A 19,520-nucleotide genomic window follows, 5' to 3' on the forward strand; every position below is an offset into this window, starting at 1 on the left:
GGAATGCAACACACAGTCACAATCCAGGCTGTTACAACATAGCAAGAGAAGTTCTTTAAAAAATTAATGGTATCTAACAACTGCTGTTCTCTGTGTATGCATATACAGATAATCATTCACATTCCTTACCTGGGGCTGCTGAGTGGCAGTTGGTTTCTGAGAAGATGGTACTGGTGTTTTAGAAAATATTTCATTCATTTTGCTTACAACAAGCTCGGTTATAAGCTGTCTGTCTTCAACCTGATGCTCACCGATCAAAGGCAATGAGGAGTCCATAACCTAAAAGAAACCAAATATAATCAGGCAGAGAAACTTTCCCCATTATTTTTTCTGTTGTGTCACAGGACAATATTGTTACGCACCCAGAGGTATGAATAAGACAGTAAATAATTAAATAATAAAGGAAAGTGCCCAGCATTTCTTAAGAAGCTAATTTTAAAATTTACCCTTTTCATCTCAGTTTTTGTTGTCTAGAAAGGCCAGGTGAATTATGGGAAGCACTGCGTTTTAAAGGCACCAACTACTAAAATACTGGCTGCAGAATGAACATCAGCTAATGTGGAATCATACAGATTTTACATTGCTTTTGCCACTATGCACATTAAACATGGTAAAAGTTCTAGTTCTAGTTCCTGTTTGCTTTACAGTATATATGGATTGGCTGTGTACCAACTGTGCAAATGATGTTGTTGGATATCTGTCATGTAACCAATCCATGTGTTTATTATTATACCCTCCTGCATTAATCTGCTCACAAAGCTTACCATGCTTCTTTTTTTTGTGCTTTAGCGCTTATCAGGTAATGCAAGGCAGCAAACCTATAGAAAAGAGGGCATGATGTGATGCAGGCCTTCTCGTGACAAAGTATTACCTTCCTACAAGGGACTGGGCAAAATGGGATCTTTTAATTGCTTATTTAAGTCAAGTGTTTATTCTGTTTCAGCTTACTCTGTTCACTCTGAATTTCAAACAGCCTACAGCATGATATAATTAGCATAAAAGATAGGCATGAGAGCAGAGTGGCTGACTAGATTAGACTATTAGCCTCCAGAGGCGTACCGGTGGAAAACGGTGTCTGGGGCCCCACCACCACCTGGTGCCCCCCCACGGTCTGGCATCCCCTGTGTCCCACTTACCTTAGCTGGCGAAGGATGGTGGCAGTAGTCCTGGACAGATTGGCAGGGCTGGGCATGGCAGGGTCGGACCGAGGGGCATCCGGCAGGCCCGTGGCAGGCTCCCAGTCCAGCAGGGCTTAGTGGTGGACGGCTCAGGAGGGTGCCTCAGGCAGGTGCCTTGACCCCAGGCTGGCTCCCTGTCAGCAAGGAGGCTGAGGAGGGCAGGAGCCAGCCTTAGGTGCCCCCCTGAGCTACTTGGTGTTGAGCCGTGGCCGCAGGCCAAGTCCTGCCCTCCCCAGCCTCCCTGCTGACAGGGAGGTGGGGGAGGGCAGGAGCCAGCTTGGCCAGCGAGTGGTAGCCTTGCACAGAGGGAGCTGCCGGGCATCAGCCGGGTCGCTGTGCCATAGGAGGCCAGCCACAAAAACCCAGCTGGTGCCGGATACCCCCCACATGACCAAATGGCATGCGTCTGGGGACATGTGATACCTCATGTCCCCGCGGGCAGTGCGCCACTGCTAGCCTCCTTTTAACTGTGTTCTTCTTTATGCCACATGTGAATGTTGAGTTTTTATCTCTGTTTAACTTATGAACAAGCCATGTAAAGCAAGATACTCTGTCAGGAATAAATGGCCCTGGAAAAATGCACTGGCTTTGCACCATGCCTTGTCTACTCTGGCCCCCTAAAGGAGGGAGCACCTGCTCAGCCAGCCCTGAGTAAGCGATGCCAGGCAGGGGGAGGCTGGGCAGGTAAGTCCCATCCCTTGCCACAAAGAGGTGGGATTCAAATAATTTAACAATAATTTAACAAATAATGTAACAATTCTGGTGGTGGAATTCAAATAATTTAACAACTGGTTGGTTGTGGTGGGTTTTCCAGGCTGTGTGACCGTGGTCTGGTGGATCTTATTCCTAACGTTTCGCCTGCATCTGTGGCTGGCATCTTCACAGAGGGAAGTCTGTTACACACTGTGTCCAGAGAGAAGGAAATGTTTTAGCAGGGTGTAAATTGTCATGTCCCCAGGTGGGGAACCAATCGGTAAGTGTTTAGGTGGAATTTGCTATGCAAGGGTGTGGTTGAATCACGCCCTGCAGGGAATGCAAATATGAAGCACTCCCTGGACTGAAAAACCCCACCTGCAATACTGTACTATTGGCTGCCCCGTCCCCACTGCAGGTCAGAAAGACAAGCCAGGTTGGGCAGAATGTGCTGTCAGAGAATGCAAGCTGAGCAGGCCCTAGTCCAGGGGTAGGGAACCTGCGGCTCTCCAGATGTTCAGGAACTACAATTCCCATCAGCCCCTACCAGCATGGCCAATTGGCCATGCTGACAGAGGCTGATGGGAATTGTAGTTCCTGAACATCTGGAGAGCCGCAGGTTCCCTACCCCTGCCCTAGTCAGTCATGGCAGGAGGTAGGCCAGTGTGGAGTGACAGCCCCTCCAGAGCCTGCCTGTTTGACGGCCCTTCTGGAGCCTGCCTGCTTAATCCATTGGAGTGGCAGGCAGGTGAGCACAGCACGATGGCACCTCTGGAGCCTGCCTGCCTGCCTGGTCCATGGGGCGGTGGGTGGGTAAGCATGGTGCTATAGCCCAGTGGTGGCGAACCTTTGGCACTCTGGATGTTTTGGACTACAATTCCCATCAGCCCCTGCCAGCATGATGGGAATTGTAGTCCATAACACATCTGGAGTGCCAAAGGTTCGCCACCATGGCTATAGCCTCTCTGAAGCCTGCCTGCCCGTTCTACCTTCTTGTGAGGCAAGCAACCTATTTTCTGTCTCTCCCTCTCTCTCCCTCTTTTCCCTGTTTCTTCTTCGTTTCTCTCCCCCTCTCTCCCCCTTTTTTTCTGTCTCTCTCCCCCTTTTTTCTGTCTCTCTTTGTCTCTCTCAGTGGCGTAGGAGGTTAAGAGCTTGTGTATCTAATCTGGAGGAACAGGGTTTGATTCTCCGATTTGCCGCCTGAGCTGTGGAGGCTTATCTGGGGAATTCAGATTAGCCTGTACACTCCCACACACTCCAGCTGGGTGACCTTGGGCTAGTCACAGCTTCTCGGAGCTCTCTCAGCCCCACGTACCTCACAGGGTGTTTGTTGTGAGGGTGGAAGGGAAAGGAGATTGTAAGCACCTTTGAGTCTCCTGCAGGAGAGAAAGGGGGATATAAACCCAAACTCTTCTTCTTCTTTCTCTTTCTGTCTCTCCTGGGCAAGGGGCAATGCTGGTGAGAAAGGGTTGGGAGAGTGGGGAAGGGAGGCTCTGGCTCTCCTCCATATGGGGGTAGGGGAAGGACCAGGCAGCTGCATAGACCTCCTCACTGGCTGGATGCTCATGTGTGTGTGTGTTGGGGGGGGGGGGAACTGTTGTTATCCTAGGCTCCCTTTTCTGCAGTTCCACCAGTTCCCTTTCCTTCTGCTGACTTCCCTCTCATATCAATTCTCAGTTTCTCCTATTCCAGAGGAGCAGTATTTTGTGGAGATCAGCAGGATGCAGTAGGAGGGAGGAGGCAGAAAAGTTCCGTTCTGCCATTTAAAAATTTAGTTGGATCCAGCCATATACACCAAACGAATCCATTTGTTGCTGCACATTTGCCTGATATAAAATATGAGTAGAAAGAAAATATATGGGCCTGAGACAAGACTCAGAATGATTCCAATCTGACTGCAACTTTAGTAACTATGTTCATATAAACCTACAAAATAGAAGAACAATGGTCTGCAACAGTGTTTCAGTGGAGATACAGTTGTCTAGAATGGACCTTCCTATTTTGCTATCAATGGTGCTGCTGTGTCTTAGCTACTAAAATCCATAAAATCAGATTAAGACGCCCCAAAACACCAAATACTAAAATAATTCTCATGTGCACATGAAAAATATTATTTTATTTAACTTAGTTACAAAAAAAACAAAACCATTTTTTTTTTACAATGGAGTTTATGCTGGACAAATAAGAAAGATTTTTTTAGCAGCTTGGAATAAGTGTTTTTGCCAAATCTACCCTACAGCGACAGTGATTTATCCATGGCAACAAAAGCTTTGATGCCAGATAATAGTACTAGGATTATATAACAGGACCGCTGGCAGTTTAATGGTTCCCAAAATTATCATCATTTGGACAGAGAAGGACATCTTCCCTTTTGTACCCTTTTAAGATATTATTTACATGTTCACTGCTCTCATAAAATATTTCCCTGAAGGAACAGCTGAAACTTTAAAAGTTAAAGAGTTTTCTTCAGTTATCCTTGAAAGTGTATTCTTAAGAATGATGTGAAAGGATGTTGATCACCATTCACCTCTATAACAGGGATAGGTGTGAAAAAAGCAAGGGGAGAAAAGAAAGAAAACAATGTCTGTCTGTAAAGATGATAGTGTACTGGCAAAAAGGACTTGGCTCAGTTGCTTGGGCAGATAATTGACCCCCTATGCCAGGGGTAGGGAACCTGCGGCTCTCCAGATGTTCAGGAACTACAATTCCCATCAGCCTCTGTCAGCATGGCCAATTGGCCATGCTGGTAGGGGCTGATGGGAATTGTAGTTCCTGAACATCTGGAGAGCCGCAGGTTCCCTACCCCTGCCCTATGCTGAGAAAAATGTTCTCAGGAGCTGCTGGTCATCATGAGTCACATTGTTGCCTACCCTTGCTCCATAGAATTATTCTCATGGTTTGAGAAATAGAATAAATGAAGATTACCATTTCCCTTCCATTGTAAAGTGTGCTTTAGCATAATTAGACACAACCCAAAAGAGATGCAGGCAATGATCTTCAGTGAATCTACACACTACAGGGGGTTTATGACTGGTTCTTCTGAGGTTGATTTTTCACTTCACACAGCTCTCTTCCCCAAAACAACTTCAGCCCATTTTATTTCTCAGAACCTGGGTGATACCCCCCCCCCCCCACACACACACACACTTGGAATGAAGACGTTTCCTGCCTGCTGAGTGAACACAAGCAGGTGGGAAACACTTTGGCATTTTCTGCATGGTCCAAATATCCTGGGAGGGGGCAGTGACTTATCCCAGTTTGTGCAAGATTTTCACACAGTTCCCGGTCCAACTCGGGGGTGCCCCGCAACATTTCCCTTATCCCAGGGTTTTCAAAAATCACCAAATTGGCTGTTCTTTTCACATATCCTGTGCTGATCCCACTGCCATGCAAACACTGCTTGAGCTGGGCCAGTTTAGTTTTCCTGCCTTGCCGCCTGCTCTCCCTGCTCCTGCACCCACCTCTCTGGTCTCCCCTTCTGATGTCATGGTCCTCTCCCTGTGCACCAACATCTTGATGTAAGTACCCCCAGTATATTCTTCAAAATACACAGAGTGTTTCTTTGCTTTTACAACATTGCTTCCCTGGCGTCCCTTTCTGACATCACGTTCTTGTCTCCCACCGACTGTTGCAGCCTGCCCTTCCTGACATGTCCCCCCAGCACGTTTCCTGCTCATGGCAGGGCCCGGCAACATTCCTCCTTGGTTAATGGGGTGTGCGGGTCCAAAATTTCCCCGTTCCCCTCTTTGTGCATACCATGTGCTCGAGAGGCTGTGCTTGGGAACCATGCTCATGAGAAAGAAATGTGAGTATTTCATCCCAGTCTTAACTTGATTTCTACATGGAAACACGCAACCGTGCAAAGGGAGGAGCCGGGATAACATTGACCCGAATTTACGATCCCGGTTGTACCCCGGTGTAATTATGCCATGCGGAAAACACCTTTATTACTCCCACCAAGACTTTTTACCCACCATTTTGTGTGCTGCAGCAGATTCTCTGTGAAGATTCTCCATGGAGATTTCCTCCACTTGCAGCTCATCTGCACACAATTTCACTGTAAAAAAAAAAGAGGTGAATAAAGTTTGTTGTGCCTAATGATCCCATGCACTGGGATTTTTCCTTTTTTTGTTTTTGTTTCAGGGGAGATGTCTGCGAAGCTATGGTGACACCATTTGAGGAGCTGCAACATGTGCTCATTTGTGTTGCTACAGCTTCACAGGTATCCCCCTCAAAACAAAACCAAAAAAAAGGAAAAATGACATGTGCAAGCACAACAAGCGTTATTCACCTACTTTTTACAGCTAAATTGCACATGGATGAGCTGCAAGCAGAGGAAACCCCATGGGGAATCTTCACGGAGAATCTGCTGCAGCTCACAAAATGGCAGGTGCAATTGTGAAACTGACAAGAGTTCCATGTAGCAGGCTGGGGAAAAGATCCATTCTGTTTGACAACACTTGTGTTCTCCCGCTGTGGGAACACAAGATGCCAAAACATCTTTTCAAAATGTCGTATAGATTTTATATTTATAAGCTACATAGGCACCCGTAGGCAGTGTATTATTTCAATTGGTAACAGTGGATGAATGGTAGAGTTGAAATTAGAAAGTGGGGAGCTGACAGGCTAACTAACAGGCCAGGAATTTCCCATGCTGTGTAGCTTCGCAGGGAGGGTCTTTAAAAAACAGGAAGCACTAACCAGAAAGCAAGTGCTTCCTGGGGCAGCCATTCTCTCGTGAGCAGCTGCACTCCACATTAAAACAAGAGAATTGAAGATACTTTGTCTGAAGAACTCCGCCTATGCACTGAAGATTTCTATTAGACTTTTAGCCAGTATTTCTTTTAGTAAGTGTACTTTATTGTTTTATTGAGTGTCTGTGTATGTACCTTATTATATTTATGTTATTTTACAACCTTTCTTTTAACTAAAAACATAAAAAAATTGCTTTGTGTTTTTGAGAACTGGTTCAGAACCCAGGGCTTGGCATTGCTACAAGCCCAAAGGCCTGGATAGGCCTTTGACAGCTGCCTATACATTTTATATCAAAGCAATAATGGTGAGCTCATTCAGGAAGGAAGGCAGAAATATTAGGAAAATATGATGTCAGTATTTTGATTCTTAGCTTGAGAATACATACTCAGAAACAAAATTTGACCACTTCATGATACAGCTGGGCTTTCATACAAGCAGTGTCATTTTCTGGGAGATGTGGCTTTGCTTGATTATTTAAATGTGTTCCAAAATGGACTTTATGCACTGAATCACACATATATACAAAAGCCAAACAGAAACTTCAGGCACTGAGACTTTCCCTATTACCTTAACAAAAAAGTGCTGGCAGTATAGATATACATCATACCTCAAAAATGTAATCCTTCCCATCCTTGCCATGAACTGCTTTGACAGCACATATGTCCAAACCGCCAAACATCTCAGAACAGCTGTCAATCCAGAGCTTGTACCTGGAATGTGAAGTGAAGCTCCCATTGGTCTAAAAGCATCATCTTGTCATAATACAGATTAAGCCATGCAGCTTATGCTCAGGACTGTATTCCACAGTTACATTCTTTTCACTCACATTTCAAAAATTCATGTGAAAACATTGTCTGAACAGTTGCCGGTTTATAATGTATAATGGTCAGCTGTGAATTTGAAGTATTGCTTTATGAAGCTTTGCAAAGCCCTCACAGAACATTTGCACAACAAGAGTCATGTAAAAAGGGCAAGTAAGCCTTGGGGGGGGGGGGGTTCAACATGTTCATTCATATTCAGAGCTTTGATACATGTTGTACGAGTTATTACTAATGCGCTCCTGAAATCATACAAATCATAACTGAAAAGCTGTCAGATCATGCATTATTATAACTATTATCAGCCTGTACTTAAGCAGTTGCACTGGTTGCCTTTTGGTTTCCAAATAAAGTTCAAGGCGCTGGTTCTTACCTTTAAAGCCCTAAATGGACTGGGACCTTCATAGCTATGGGACTGCCTCTCCCTAAATGCTCTGTTCTCCATCATGTGATCTGCTGGTAGTGCCCAGCCCACAGGTGGCTCAACTTTTCTCAAATGGACAAGAGCTTTTTCAATATTGGCCCCTTCCTGGGGGAACTCTGTCAAATGACATCTGGACTCAGTGGGATCTTTCTAGATTCTATCAGATCTGCCTGGTAGAACGCTCTTCCTCCAGCTGTTAGGGCCATGAGGGATCTTGGTGAGTTCCGCAGGGCCTGTAAAACTGAGCTGTTCCACTGGGTTTTTGGGGAGGCTGGCCGCTGATTGTCCGCCCTCCTTACAGTCCCCATGTACTATCTAACCGGCATATTGCTGGTCCTCTCCCTCAGAGGGATTTCTCAGACGCCGCTAAATTGTTTTTTATGGAACTGTTATTGGATTTTAATGTATTTATTGGATTGAATTATTTTATGTTTGCTTTGTGTTGACTGGTTTTACTGTACACCACCCAGAGCCCTTTGGGGGTGGGCGATCTATATAATAATAATAATAATAATAATAATAATAATAATAATAATAATAATAATAATAATAATAATAAGAAGAAGAAGAAGAAGAAGAAGAAGAAGAAGAAGAAGAAGAAGAAGAAGAAGAAGAAGAAGAAGAAGTTGTTTTGACAGGAGATCAGTTGAGGATGATCAGGGCCAGTTTTCTACCATCTATTAGCAGAGCTGCCTGTTTTTGATAGCAGTCTAAGATGTTGGTTATTATCAAATGGTCGTGTTTTAAACTGACACCTGAGCTAGGATACTATCTCACTGATTGCGTTAAAATTCAGTATGATCCACTTGTATTTACTGTTGATGTGGTGGAGGAAAGTGCTGTCAAGTTGCAGCCAACTTTTGGCAATCCTGTAGGATTTTCAAGACAAGAGACATTCAGAGGTGGTTTGCCATTGCCTGCCTCTGCATAGCAACCGTGGTAATCCTTGGTGGTCTCCCATCCAAGTACTAATCAGGACTGGTCCTGAGATCTGATGAGATTGGGCTAGTTAGCCTAATTGTGGATGTTACTATTTGAAATTTGTTCTAGTGCAAACATTTTTTTTATAAAATCAAGCTAGGATCAAATATTCGCAATACTTTATAAAATGACAGGAGTGGATTTTATTTGTACAATTTGACTTTTAGGGGTCTTCTGGATGCATGTCAAATTCAACATCTGCAGATGCACTGACTGTAGGAAGTGTTTATTTGTTTAAGAGTCAGATCTTGCTGTAAAGAGTTACAGCCTCTTTCCTTGAATCAAGAAGTTTTCCTTCTTTTAATGATAAATCTGGGGGGGGGGGCAACCCAAACAAAGAATGATACTTTTAGAGAGCTTTTCCTATAAATCCAAAGATTCTACTGAAGGCAGTTGAAAAACATAGCTGCATGGAAAAGAACATAAAAATGGAACAGTTTGCAGATGTATGGATAGAGTCATATTGGAGTGATAGACATTAGTCCCAAGCCATTTAGGGGTTTTTTTTCCATCTCAAACCAGCACTTTGCACTCGGCCTGGAAGTTGGATCAACTTTGGGATAATATGATCAGAATGATATTCTCTGTCAAAAGGCAACCACATTCTGACTACCTGTAGTTTAAAATAATTTTTCAAAGGTAGACAACATAGATTAAGTTATAGTTGTCCAATGCAGAACCTACTAAGAGATGTATAACTGTGGAAGTATCATATATTTCCAATTATGGATGCAGATTGTATACCAGTCTAATAGTCTAATCCTAAACAGAGGTCGTTTCCCCACTTACCTGCTGCTGCGCGCTACTCTCCCCAAGTCCCCCGGCATTCCCCACTACAGGGGTGGCGACAACGCAGCCACAAACTTAAATTGTAAGGCCATAAACTTAAATTGCATTAAATCATTATATAGTATCCCATAGTTGGTGGGCAACAAACAAATCCTTAAAGAACCCAAATGTGGATGTCACAACAAATGTGGTAGGATCAAAACCAACAACTCTTCAATCTTGGCTTTACATGTGTGAGAAAGAATATAGGATATGCAAGCTTAAGGCTTTCAGGCTTTTTCCTATCATGAATATATTCTTTTTTTTGTAGAAAGATGTTTGTATGCAACCTAAGTTACATCAGCAAAAGCTTAGAGAATGTTCTTTTTCAGGCTAATCATAAACCCTTAGCTCTTCTGGCTACAAACTACTCACACCTATTCTCAAAGCTTTTTATTTTTAACATTTCTTTATTACAAGAAGATTCACTTGCCTGTCTGACATAGCAATTTGTTCCAACATTGCGGATCCAGTGTTTGTCTTCCAGTTTCCAGATATAGATGTTCTCCTGTGAAGAAATATAGACTGTTTAAATAAGGAGCATGCTAACAATTGTGTTATTGTTTGGTCCAGTTCATTTATTAGTCCCTTTTTGCTTCTTAATGAGTATCCAAAGCAAGTACATGTGGCATAACATCAAGAATAATTAATATAGCAACATTTTTCCTGAATAAAGAGATGTATTTAATTTGATCTGAGCATAGAAGAAAGGGTAGTGAAATGTATGTTGTATTTAGTTAACTCTTGTTTTTTTCCTGAATCAGAAAGGGGATGTGTGTGATAACTTTTTCTTTTAACAAAGAAGAAAATTAAGTATTTGAAAGCAAAGCAGCTGTTAAGTGAGAACATTTGTATTGTATTGTATTGTATTCTGCAAAATAGTGGCAGGGGACTAAGCTGATAATTTGTCTTCTTCTTGTCTTCTATTCGTCTATTTTAGAGAAAGCAAAATTTAAGATTTGTTTTTCTTGTGTGTGATTTTGTCTTTTCTTTCCCCCTCCCTTTTACCCAGAGTCATTTCCATGGAACAATAATGTACTGCTATTACTTTCCCTATCACATGTCCATAGCCATTTGCAAGAAGGTTTGCGAAGGACCCAGCACTGTATTTTAGCTGCCTCTCCAACAGCATAAAATAGGCAACTTATGTCATGTGAGTTCAGGATCCACATACTACAGAAGATAATAGCTCTGAAGATTTTGCTTGTACTTTTAAAGGAATGAAAGCAGTTTATATTTTATATGACAGTTCTTCAAATAATTATTCTTCAAATAATTATTCTGTGCTTGTTTGAACCCCTCCCCCCCCCAAAGTAAAATGAAAACTAGTTGTGGAACAAGAAGCTACTAACATATCTGAACACAAGTAAAGCATAATAGAAGTTTCATGCTGATTCTGAGGATCTAACAGTGGATGAAGTTGTCATTTTTAGTGTGATTCGCTTGTGAAAGCCAAAGGAAAATATCTCTAAGGTTGCCAGACCCACCTCCCCTAAATAGAAAATGACAACAAACAAAGATGGGGGGAAAATTTTAAGTTCATCTTTTTATTCTTCTGTTACCACTTTTGGGGCTAGTGGTAAGAATTTGAGGGAAATGGAACCAAATATGTCACTTCCAGTGCAACCTGATTCTCACACCTACTTGTCATTTCCAAGCCTAGAAATAAAACTGCCACCAATGCACCTACACTGGTGTTGGACTCCAAGATTAATGGACCTCTCATGAGCCTTCTGAGGTCCAGCACTATTGGGAACAAGCTTTTTACTTCTCTGTTACAACCAAACACTATAAAACACACAATAGTAGTAATAACTTAAAGTAATGGGAGTGACTAAAATGTTCATGAGAGTAGGAAAAGAAATTAATTGAAAAATGATAGGAATGGCTTTTAGAGCCATAAAATGGCTTACCTTTCAATACAAAGAAGGTCCAGGAAATGGCTGTGGAATAGTTCAGCATTGAGGTTCTACCTTTCTGTGAGACAAGGTATAGCTAATTCGCACTAAGCCCAGTCACTCTCTTTCTGGGCTTCTGTATTTTGTTTATTTGTATTTGTCTATGCCAATAAAGGTGAGAATGATGATGATGATAACCTAGTTTTACCATTTCTTCAGAAGAGAAATGTAAAACAATTGAGTTGTTAATTTATTCAGCCTCTTTTATGCCATAAGATGTTGATGTTGACCTTTATGGCCATTTGCGGCCTGGGACACTCATACCTTAGGCACCGTCCCTCCCCTTATGTCCCCACTCAGCCTCTGCATTCTGCAGTACCGAACCTACTGGTGGTCCCTGGCCTCTCTATGATGCGGCTGGCCTGGGCCTGGGCCAGGGCTTTTTCCGCCTTTGCCCCTGCCTGGTGGAACACTCTGCCTTTGGCCATCAGGACCCTGCGGAACTGAGAGCAGTTCCGCAGGGGTTGAAAAACAGAGTTGTTCCGCTGGACTTTTGGGGAGGCTGGTCACTGATGTGCTGTTTCCCGTATGCCTTAATGCCTGATTGTTTTCATAATTGCCCAATCCCCTCCCAGGAATGGAGGAGGCTTTATTTGTTCTGGGTTGCCATCTGTCATGTTTAGTTGTTTGTGTTGACTGTGTATGTTTAAATTGCCATAGGCATTTATTGTGGTTTTTAAGTGTTTTATGGTAACTTATTTTTGTACACCACACAGAGCCCTTAGAGGGTGGGTGGTATAGCAAGCCCAATAAATATAAATAAATAGATAAAAATAATAATAATAAATAAATAAAATATTATATCTTAAACAAATAAAGGGTTTTTGATGGATTCCTCGTCATTCTAAATATGAATTGGAAAGACAACAAGAAACAAATCATAAGTCTCTGAAGTGAATGGGCTGGTGAAGGAATAATATCCTACTCACATGTATGCCTTGTAGTTGTTGCCTATCTTTTGGATCCTGATGTCATATTTGGAGTCTATGTATGGTTCAGTGGTGGCGTAGGTCTGAGTAAGTGCTACCACACTGGCTATATCTTGAAAATCATAATGGTTGTCTACCTTGACCTATTATAATACATAGCATGGAGAGACAAAGGAAAGAAAAAGAAAAATTAGTTTTATCTTGCAAAGAAAATATCACTGTATATTACAAACTTATATCACCCAGGTAACTGGGGAAATATTACAAAACATAAACTGTGCACAGCAACTAAGACTGCATGTGCAGATTAGGGGTGTTCATTCTGCAAAAGCCAAACCAACCCCCACGAAAAATATCTTATCAGTATTTGGGGGAGGGGGATTTAACCCTCAAAAGGCAGCAATTCAAAGGAAGTAAAAAAGTAGATTCCAAATTAAACTGATTTTTTCTTGGCATGACTCAGGCCACTTCAGACCCATCACCATTAACAAGAAAAAAACCCTCTCCCCCTCTTACCTGCTTTCAGTGGCATACCGGCCACAGGGACAGGTGAGGTCAAATGACCCTGGGTACAATGGCAAGGGGGCACAAAATGGGAAGAGCTGGGTCAGCGCAGTGGAGCCAGCTAAAGACAGAGCTGGCCTGCTACTGCAGCGCTTCTTCAAGCTGCCCTCTTCCCTCCCCAGGTCCTCAGGGGCAGGGGCAGCTCGGACGGGCAATGCAACAGCTGCCCCCACCTCCTTGCAGGGCCTGCAGGGAGGTGGGGACGACTCAGGGGGAACGGATCAAGGGGACACCATGGCACCAGGCTGCCTCAGGAGCCAGCCTGCTGCTGCAGTGCCCAACTGAGTCCCCCTGCCCCTGAGCCCCACCCCCGAGCACAGGGGCATGCAGGGGTGGGGGGTGGAGTGCCTGGAGCAGGTGTTGTCCCCAGGTGCCATTCCCCCCCGATACGCCTCTGCCTGCTTGTCAGTTCTACAGCCCCTGCCTCCAAGTCCCATGTGGAACACATAGGCTGGGGTGGATGCAGAACTGTGAGCTCAGCTCAGCTCAGCTGAACCAGGCTTGCAGCTCCATGCAGAGCTCAACTTCAGGAACATGGATGCAGCCACCCTTGCCACTGGAGTTTAAGAAAATTAGGGGAGAGGGAGATGGGAAAAAAATTGGATTCAGACCCATTTTTTTAATCCTGGATTTTCTGATATGAGGGTTTGAAAATATGTAAGATTCCCAAAAAAATTCAGGTCCATTAGATCTGAGACTGAACTTTATCAGTTTTTTATTGTACAACCCACAGATCCCCGACTCTTTTAGAATTAAAATGTTGCCACTCATTTATTCCAAAGGGGAAATGTGAGAATAGATTACATTTCCCTATTCACCCCATCTCCTGCCAAATGGCTTACAGGGGAGATTTTAACTTCTCTGAAATAGGTCTGGTCCCAAGCTTCTACTATTCCATAATATGCAAAACAAAAATGTTCAGGATGGCATTTTTATGAAGGGCTTATAAATTTTGGTATAATGGAACAGGTCAGGAGGGGCTTTTATAAGGCAATATGATGCAGTCTATTTGTAATATTTATAGTATTTGTTTTCTTGCTTTTACTGCACCATCTTCTACTTTTTGCAACTGACTTTCTGCATCACTTATGGTGTGACATGCCTGAGAAAGCCAAGTCTCAGTTAAAAAGGCAGGCTATAAATAAAAGTAAACAAACAAATAAGTAACGTCTCAGATTCAAATGCTACTTTAGGAAAAATGCCATGACGAATGGATTCACAGAAATAACATTTCTTATACATATAAAAAAACCACTGACAGTACTTCCTTTCTCTTATTTCCCTTCAGCATTGGAATACAATGAAGTCTTTTAACTAGCAGCTTTACTTGATCTCAGTATGTGGGAGATCAGATTTTGAATTTTTGCAAACAAAATATTTGAGTACGGAATTATAACAACAAAGTATGTAAACCATCCATTGATTCTTGCTTTTCTCTAAACATTAAATCATTAGGCAGAATTGAATGATGCCACTTACATATTCTTCTGAGTTCATTTCAGATTAGCATATTTTAATCGAATTATCTAGTGGTACTGCTTGATTTTCCCTAAATTATGTAATTCTGCAAGAAGCAATATAGAGTAATCCCAAGATCTTTTGTCACTTGTGAAAATAAATTCAGTTAGGTACACATGAACATATGCGATTTCACAATTAAATCTTTAGACTGGAATAAATTGTGTTAGATGTGATAATATCAGGCAGAATGTGTGGAAGAGTATCCTTCCCCTCTGGACAGTGGCTTGCATGCTGATATTGCTTACAAAGCTGGAAGCACTGGATCTGCCTTTAAATATTTGGAAGGTGCACAACTCAGCAGTAGAACAAATGGTTTGTATGCTCAGAATACATAGTTCTGCTCCTGGCACTGGCAATTTAAAAAAGATCTCAAGCAACACAGGTGTTAAAGGCCTCTACCTGCATCTCTGGAGAATTGATGTCAATCAGAGGCATGAATGCTAGTTCAGTGGACTAGTGATCTGACAGTATGAAAATACCAGAAGAGAATGTGTACAGATAGCGTAAGGAATTCCACTCCCCACCCCTACTTGTCTGGAAGCTTCTTTTGCCTCATCTCCTTTTCCAAGTAAGGAAGACACCAAGTATGCTTTGGAGGGCATGCTGGGAGGCTCGACTCCCTGCCAATCAAGGGCAATGGGCAATCAAACCTAAAAGCTTGCTCCTACTCTATAATGGTACCTGCTATTCTGAGCTGCCCACCTGCCTATTTTGGCAAGATGGGAATAGCAAGTCACATCAGGACCAAGGAGGAATTTTTTTAACTGACTAATGTTTTACCCACCACTATGGCTGGCAAATGCTAAGAGCAAAATCTACCAGACCACAGCACACAGCATGGAAAACTCACAATAGCCAGTTGATTCCAGCTGTGAAAGCCTTGGACTACTTTTTGTACTCTTTCAGATTAGAAGAGTTCTTTTGCCTGCTTCACTTTGCCACTTTGTTGGGATGGGGTGATTTAATGAGGCCCTGCAGGAATTGGGTGGAACAGTGTGTGTTTTAGCTTAAGTTAAGGGTCTATGGCAAGCACTCTGAGGCATCATATGATGGGCGGGGGCTGAGGTGGGAGTGAGGAGGCTGGTCTAAAAGCCTCACATGGCTTACCAGTCAGGGGGCTCGGGGGGGGGGGTTAAAGAGATCCTCTCAGGTCTGGGGCTTCACCAGTCAAATCCTAGATTTTGTAAGCATGTGGGGGCAGGGAGGAGTAATAGCCTCTCTTGACATACTTTGGAATTTAGGCCATGAATAAGAATAGGGAGATTAAGATTGCATTGCACTTGGAATCAAAGTGGGTTTACCCATTATTCTATCATGCAGGACTTTTGGGGAACGTGGTGATCATTCGACTGGCTGGAGCTTGCAGAACCTCTCTGCTGCACTTAAGAACATAAGAACATAAGAACAAGCCAGCTGGAGTCCATGTAGTCCAGCTCTCTGCTACTTGCAGTGGCCCACCAGGTGCTATTGGGAGCTCACATGCAGGATGTGAAAGCAATGGCCTTCTGCAGCTGTTGCTCCAGAGCACCTGGACTGTTAAGGCATTTGCAATCTCAGATTGCTCCTTAGCAGCATCAAAGCAGACTGGGTCTGACTCTAGCCTCTCCAGAAGTTCTGGAGACCTTCACATTCGACAGGTGGACTAAATAGGGTTTATCGTAGACCCACTAGTTCTAGGATCAGTAAGTGTGAGCTGCTTTTGGCTTCAGAATCTGTCTCTCAATTTTTTCCCCTACTCCCCTCTTCTAAGTTTCATTTTTCTTATCTTTCACGTTTTATTTTTTCTTTTCTATTGGATCTGCAATAAGTGCAGTTCATGCACAATGTATTCTAGCATCAGCTTAGCATATCTCTCTCAATACAGGCCTGCTTGGTTGCTGCCCTGAAATATTAAGTGCTTCTGTTAGGAAGCTCAAAGAGAACAATATATGTTACAGACTTTTAAAAGTAGCCCCACTAGATTTCCCCAAGTCAAATAAATAGTGTAAGTACCTTTCCCATGCCTGAATGAGCGTGTCCAATCTTCACAACAACTGGAAATGCTGGCAATGTCAGCTGAAAGCAAGAAATAAAAAATAATTTAAAATGGTTGCTCAGGCAGTTAACATTTCATCATGATGATGATGATGATGATGATGATGATGATGATGATGATGATGATGATGATGATGATCATGATCATGATACTTCTCCATAGGTAGAATGGGTTCAGTGGAAATCTTAGTTGTCAGAATTCAGTTTCTCTTTAGTATCTGCAGGGGACGGATTGGTATTGACAGACTGTCCTCACTCTAGAGCAATTTTTCATTCAACTCACTACCTTCCCTAAATTTTCATGGTGTATGGTCTCATGATCAAAAGAACTGTGTTTTCAGTCAACGTACCAGTAAAGCTTGCTCCCTCGCTGTTTTTAGTTCATAAAAGTTCGTTAAAATTCCTTTTCAGTTCTTAGTTTTTAGTTCATAAAAGGATTCCTATGGAATATTGTCTTATTTCTTTTTGTGTCTCTCTTTCTCTGTGGGATCTAGTACATGTAACTCTTAATTTTACTTAATTCATTAACTCACCAAATGTTTCATTTTTAATTATTTTGGAGTATTAATACAGTACCAAGTGGTTATATCATAGTTACAACAGCTGGTTAGATCATACTTACATCATGACCCAACTCACTGGGAACTGGACAGAATAAAGTAGCATTACTCAATAGATTATTCCTCTAAACTGCATTTTATGTTTCATGCTGTGAACTAAATAAATCAGTTTATTTATTTTTAGAATAGAATATCTGGAAAAGGGTCAGTTTGAGTCATAGTCTGACATTTCTACCATCAAATGTATTTTATTGTGTTGAAGTAAGTTTCAACAGAAGATGCTTTTACCAGTCCATCCCCTTCTGCCCATTCATTCAATGAGTTGTACAACTGCTCCCTAGAATGCAGTTACTGGAACAACTCAATAGCTTTTGTCAGATCTATTACTACTGTGACTCAACGATTTCCAGTATGAAATGTCTTCGCCAGTGTCTGGTCTATGACGTACATCTATGGAAAGAACCCCATCTTGGATGCACAATGTGGTGAGGTGGTTTGTGTGTGTCGGTTAAGCTGAGAGGAATACTGTAAGTGGTCTATACTCTGACAAGAGGCTGTACTAGCAGACACTCAGGGCAGAATGGTCACAGATGAGACACCAGATTAAGATGCATCCACCCCTTTCAGGAACCAACAGCCACATAAGCAGAAGAGAACAGACAATTCCAATGGTAATCAGGTACTGAGCAGCAGCAGTACTGGAAAGTGACACTGGCAGAGGATCTTTAATAGACAATGGCAAGGCCACTTCAGCGAACCCTGGCTTGTACTGCACAAAAGAAGGCAATGGTAAACCATTTCTGACCATTTCTTACCACAAAAACCCTATGATGAGACAATCCAAAATGCAATAAGATACAGTGCGGGAAGATGGAACCCCCAGGTCAGGTAGTACTCAATCAGCTACTGGGGAAGCATCGCGCCCTCCATGGCATTGTCCCTGCTTTCAGTGTGTTGCTGGTCTCAGTGAGCTTAGCAAAGATTTACTTTTTTTACAGGGGGTACAGTGGAGGGCACAGCGCGGGGTGGGGGAGTTCAGTTGGGGGCTGGCTGCCAGGGGAGAGGGGAGGTGGCCACAATGCAGGTGGCCACAATGCACCCTTATGTGACCCAAGTGAATGGCATCTGGGTCATCTGCCCCCTGTTGCCCCCACCAGGTATGCCATTGGGCTGAGGAGACTCTTTTTCTACAGGTGGATGCCACTGGTACTAAGCTAGCAGGGTCAGCCACCTCTCCTTAATGCTTCTGGCCTTGGGTCACAAACACACTCCTCAGATGAGGGATTGTTGCTTGGCACTGCATGCCAGTCACTAGAATGCTCCATCTAGACTTTTAATTCTTTTTCAATCATCTTTTACTTTTACTTTTCATTTGTTTTTAGCAATTTTAAGAGTTTTATCAGTCATCCATCAAAAATTTTCATTTATGGGAATACTCTTTAAACATTCTTCCTTGATAATATCTCTGGTTTCATAGTTCTTCTGGTTCATGTTTACTTGGACTTTGGAATTTGTAATGCAAATCTACTCTTTAGATTATCTTTAAATTCTTCAGGAATGTTGCTTAGATTGCCTTTGGGTACTATGAATGTTTTTGTTCTTTTTCTGAGCTTTATTCTAATTTTCAATATTACTAATTCATGGTCTGCACCACAGTGGGCTTCTGATTTTGTTTTAACAGGGTGTCAGGGCCCCCCTGCTGACCACTCCTGCATGGTAGGCCACCTTGGCCCTGTAGGGACTCAGCTACCCTTCTGGATCAAACAAGTTGCAACTCTGGCCTCTGTTTATAAGCTCTTTACTTCCATTAGACAGTTAACAACACTCTTGCAAACTTGAACCCATGCACCACACCAACCTCCTCTGTCTTTACGAACATAAGAACAAGCCTGCTGGATCAGACCAGCCTCCCAGCCTCCCTGCATCCCTTTTATCCCTCTCATGAGTTTACCTCCCTCCTGAGAGCTCTCAACTCCAGCCTGCTCTGCTCCAGCCTGGTGAGCTGTCTGTTGAGCCCTGCCAGCCTGGGACTGGCTCTTCAGCTTTCCTGGTTCTCCTCATTGACTGCAGACTGGCTGGGGCTGTGCTGGCCCTACCCCACTCTCTAAGGCTGCTGATGACTACTGACGGCAGCTTGATGAGGGCTGTGTTGCCTCCACCCTTTCCCCTGGAACTGCTCAGGCTTGCTTTTGCTGCTCAAGCCCTCCTGCCATTTCTCTGCAGTTCCTCTGAGCTTTTGGATACCTGGAGGTCCCTGCTCCTGTTCTAAGTCCAAGG

The 19,520-nt window shown here is 43.1% G+C and overlaps 1 protein-coding gene across 1 annotated transcript in view; it reads right to left on the minus strand.

The window, feature by feature from the left end:
- SYN2 (synapsin II) overlaps positions 1 to 19,520 on the minus strand; it is a 238,323-nt gene that overhangs the window by 32,902 nt on the left and 185,901 nt on the right. The window contains exons 6-10 of the mRNA XM_048487637.1: positions 16,642 to 16,704; positions 12,565 to 12,707; positions 10,111 to 10,185; positions 7,234 to 7,336; positions 130 to 279 (exon numbers count right to left, since the gene is read on the minus strand). Of these exons, the coding sequence (XP_048343594.1) occupies positions 130 to 279; positions 7,234 to 7,336; positions 10,111 to 10,185; positions 12,565 to 12,707; positions 16,642 to 16,704 (534 nt within the window). The remainder of the gene's footprint in view (positions 1 to 129; positions 280 to 7,233; positions 7,337 to 10,110; positions 10,186 to 12,564; positions 12,708 to 16,641; positions 16,705 to 19,520) is intronic.

This window comes from Sphaerodactylus townsendi, linkage group LG03 (assembly GCF_021028975.2).
Source record: "Sphaerodactylus townsendi isolate TG3544 linkage group LG03, MPM_Stown_v2.3, whole genome shotgun sequence".
Classification (NCBI taxonomy): domain Eukaryota; kingdom Metazoa; phylum Chordata; class Lepidosauria; order Squamata; family Sphaerodactylidae; genus Sphaerodactylus; species Sphaerodactylus townsendi.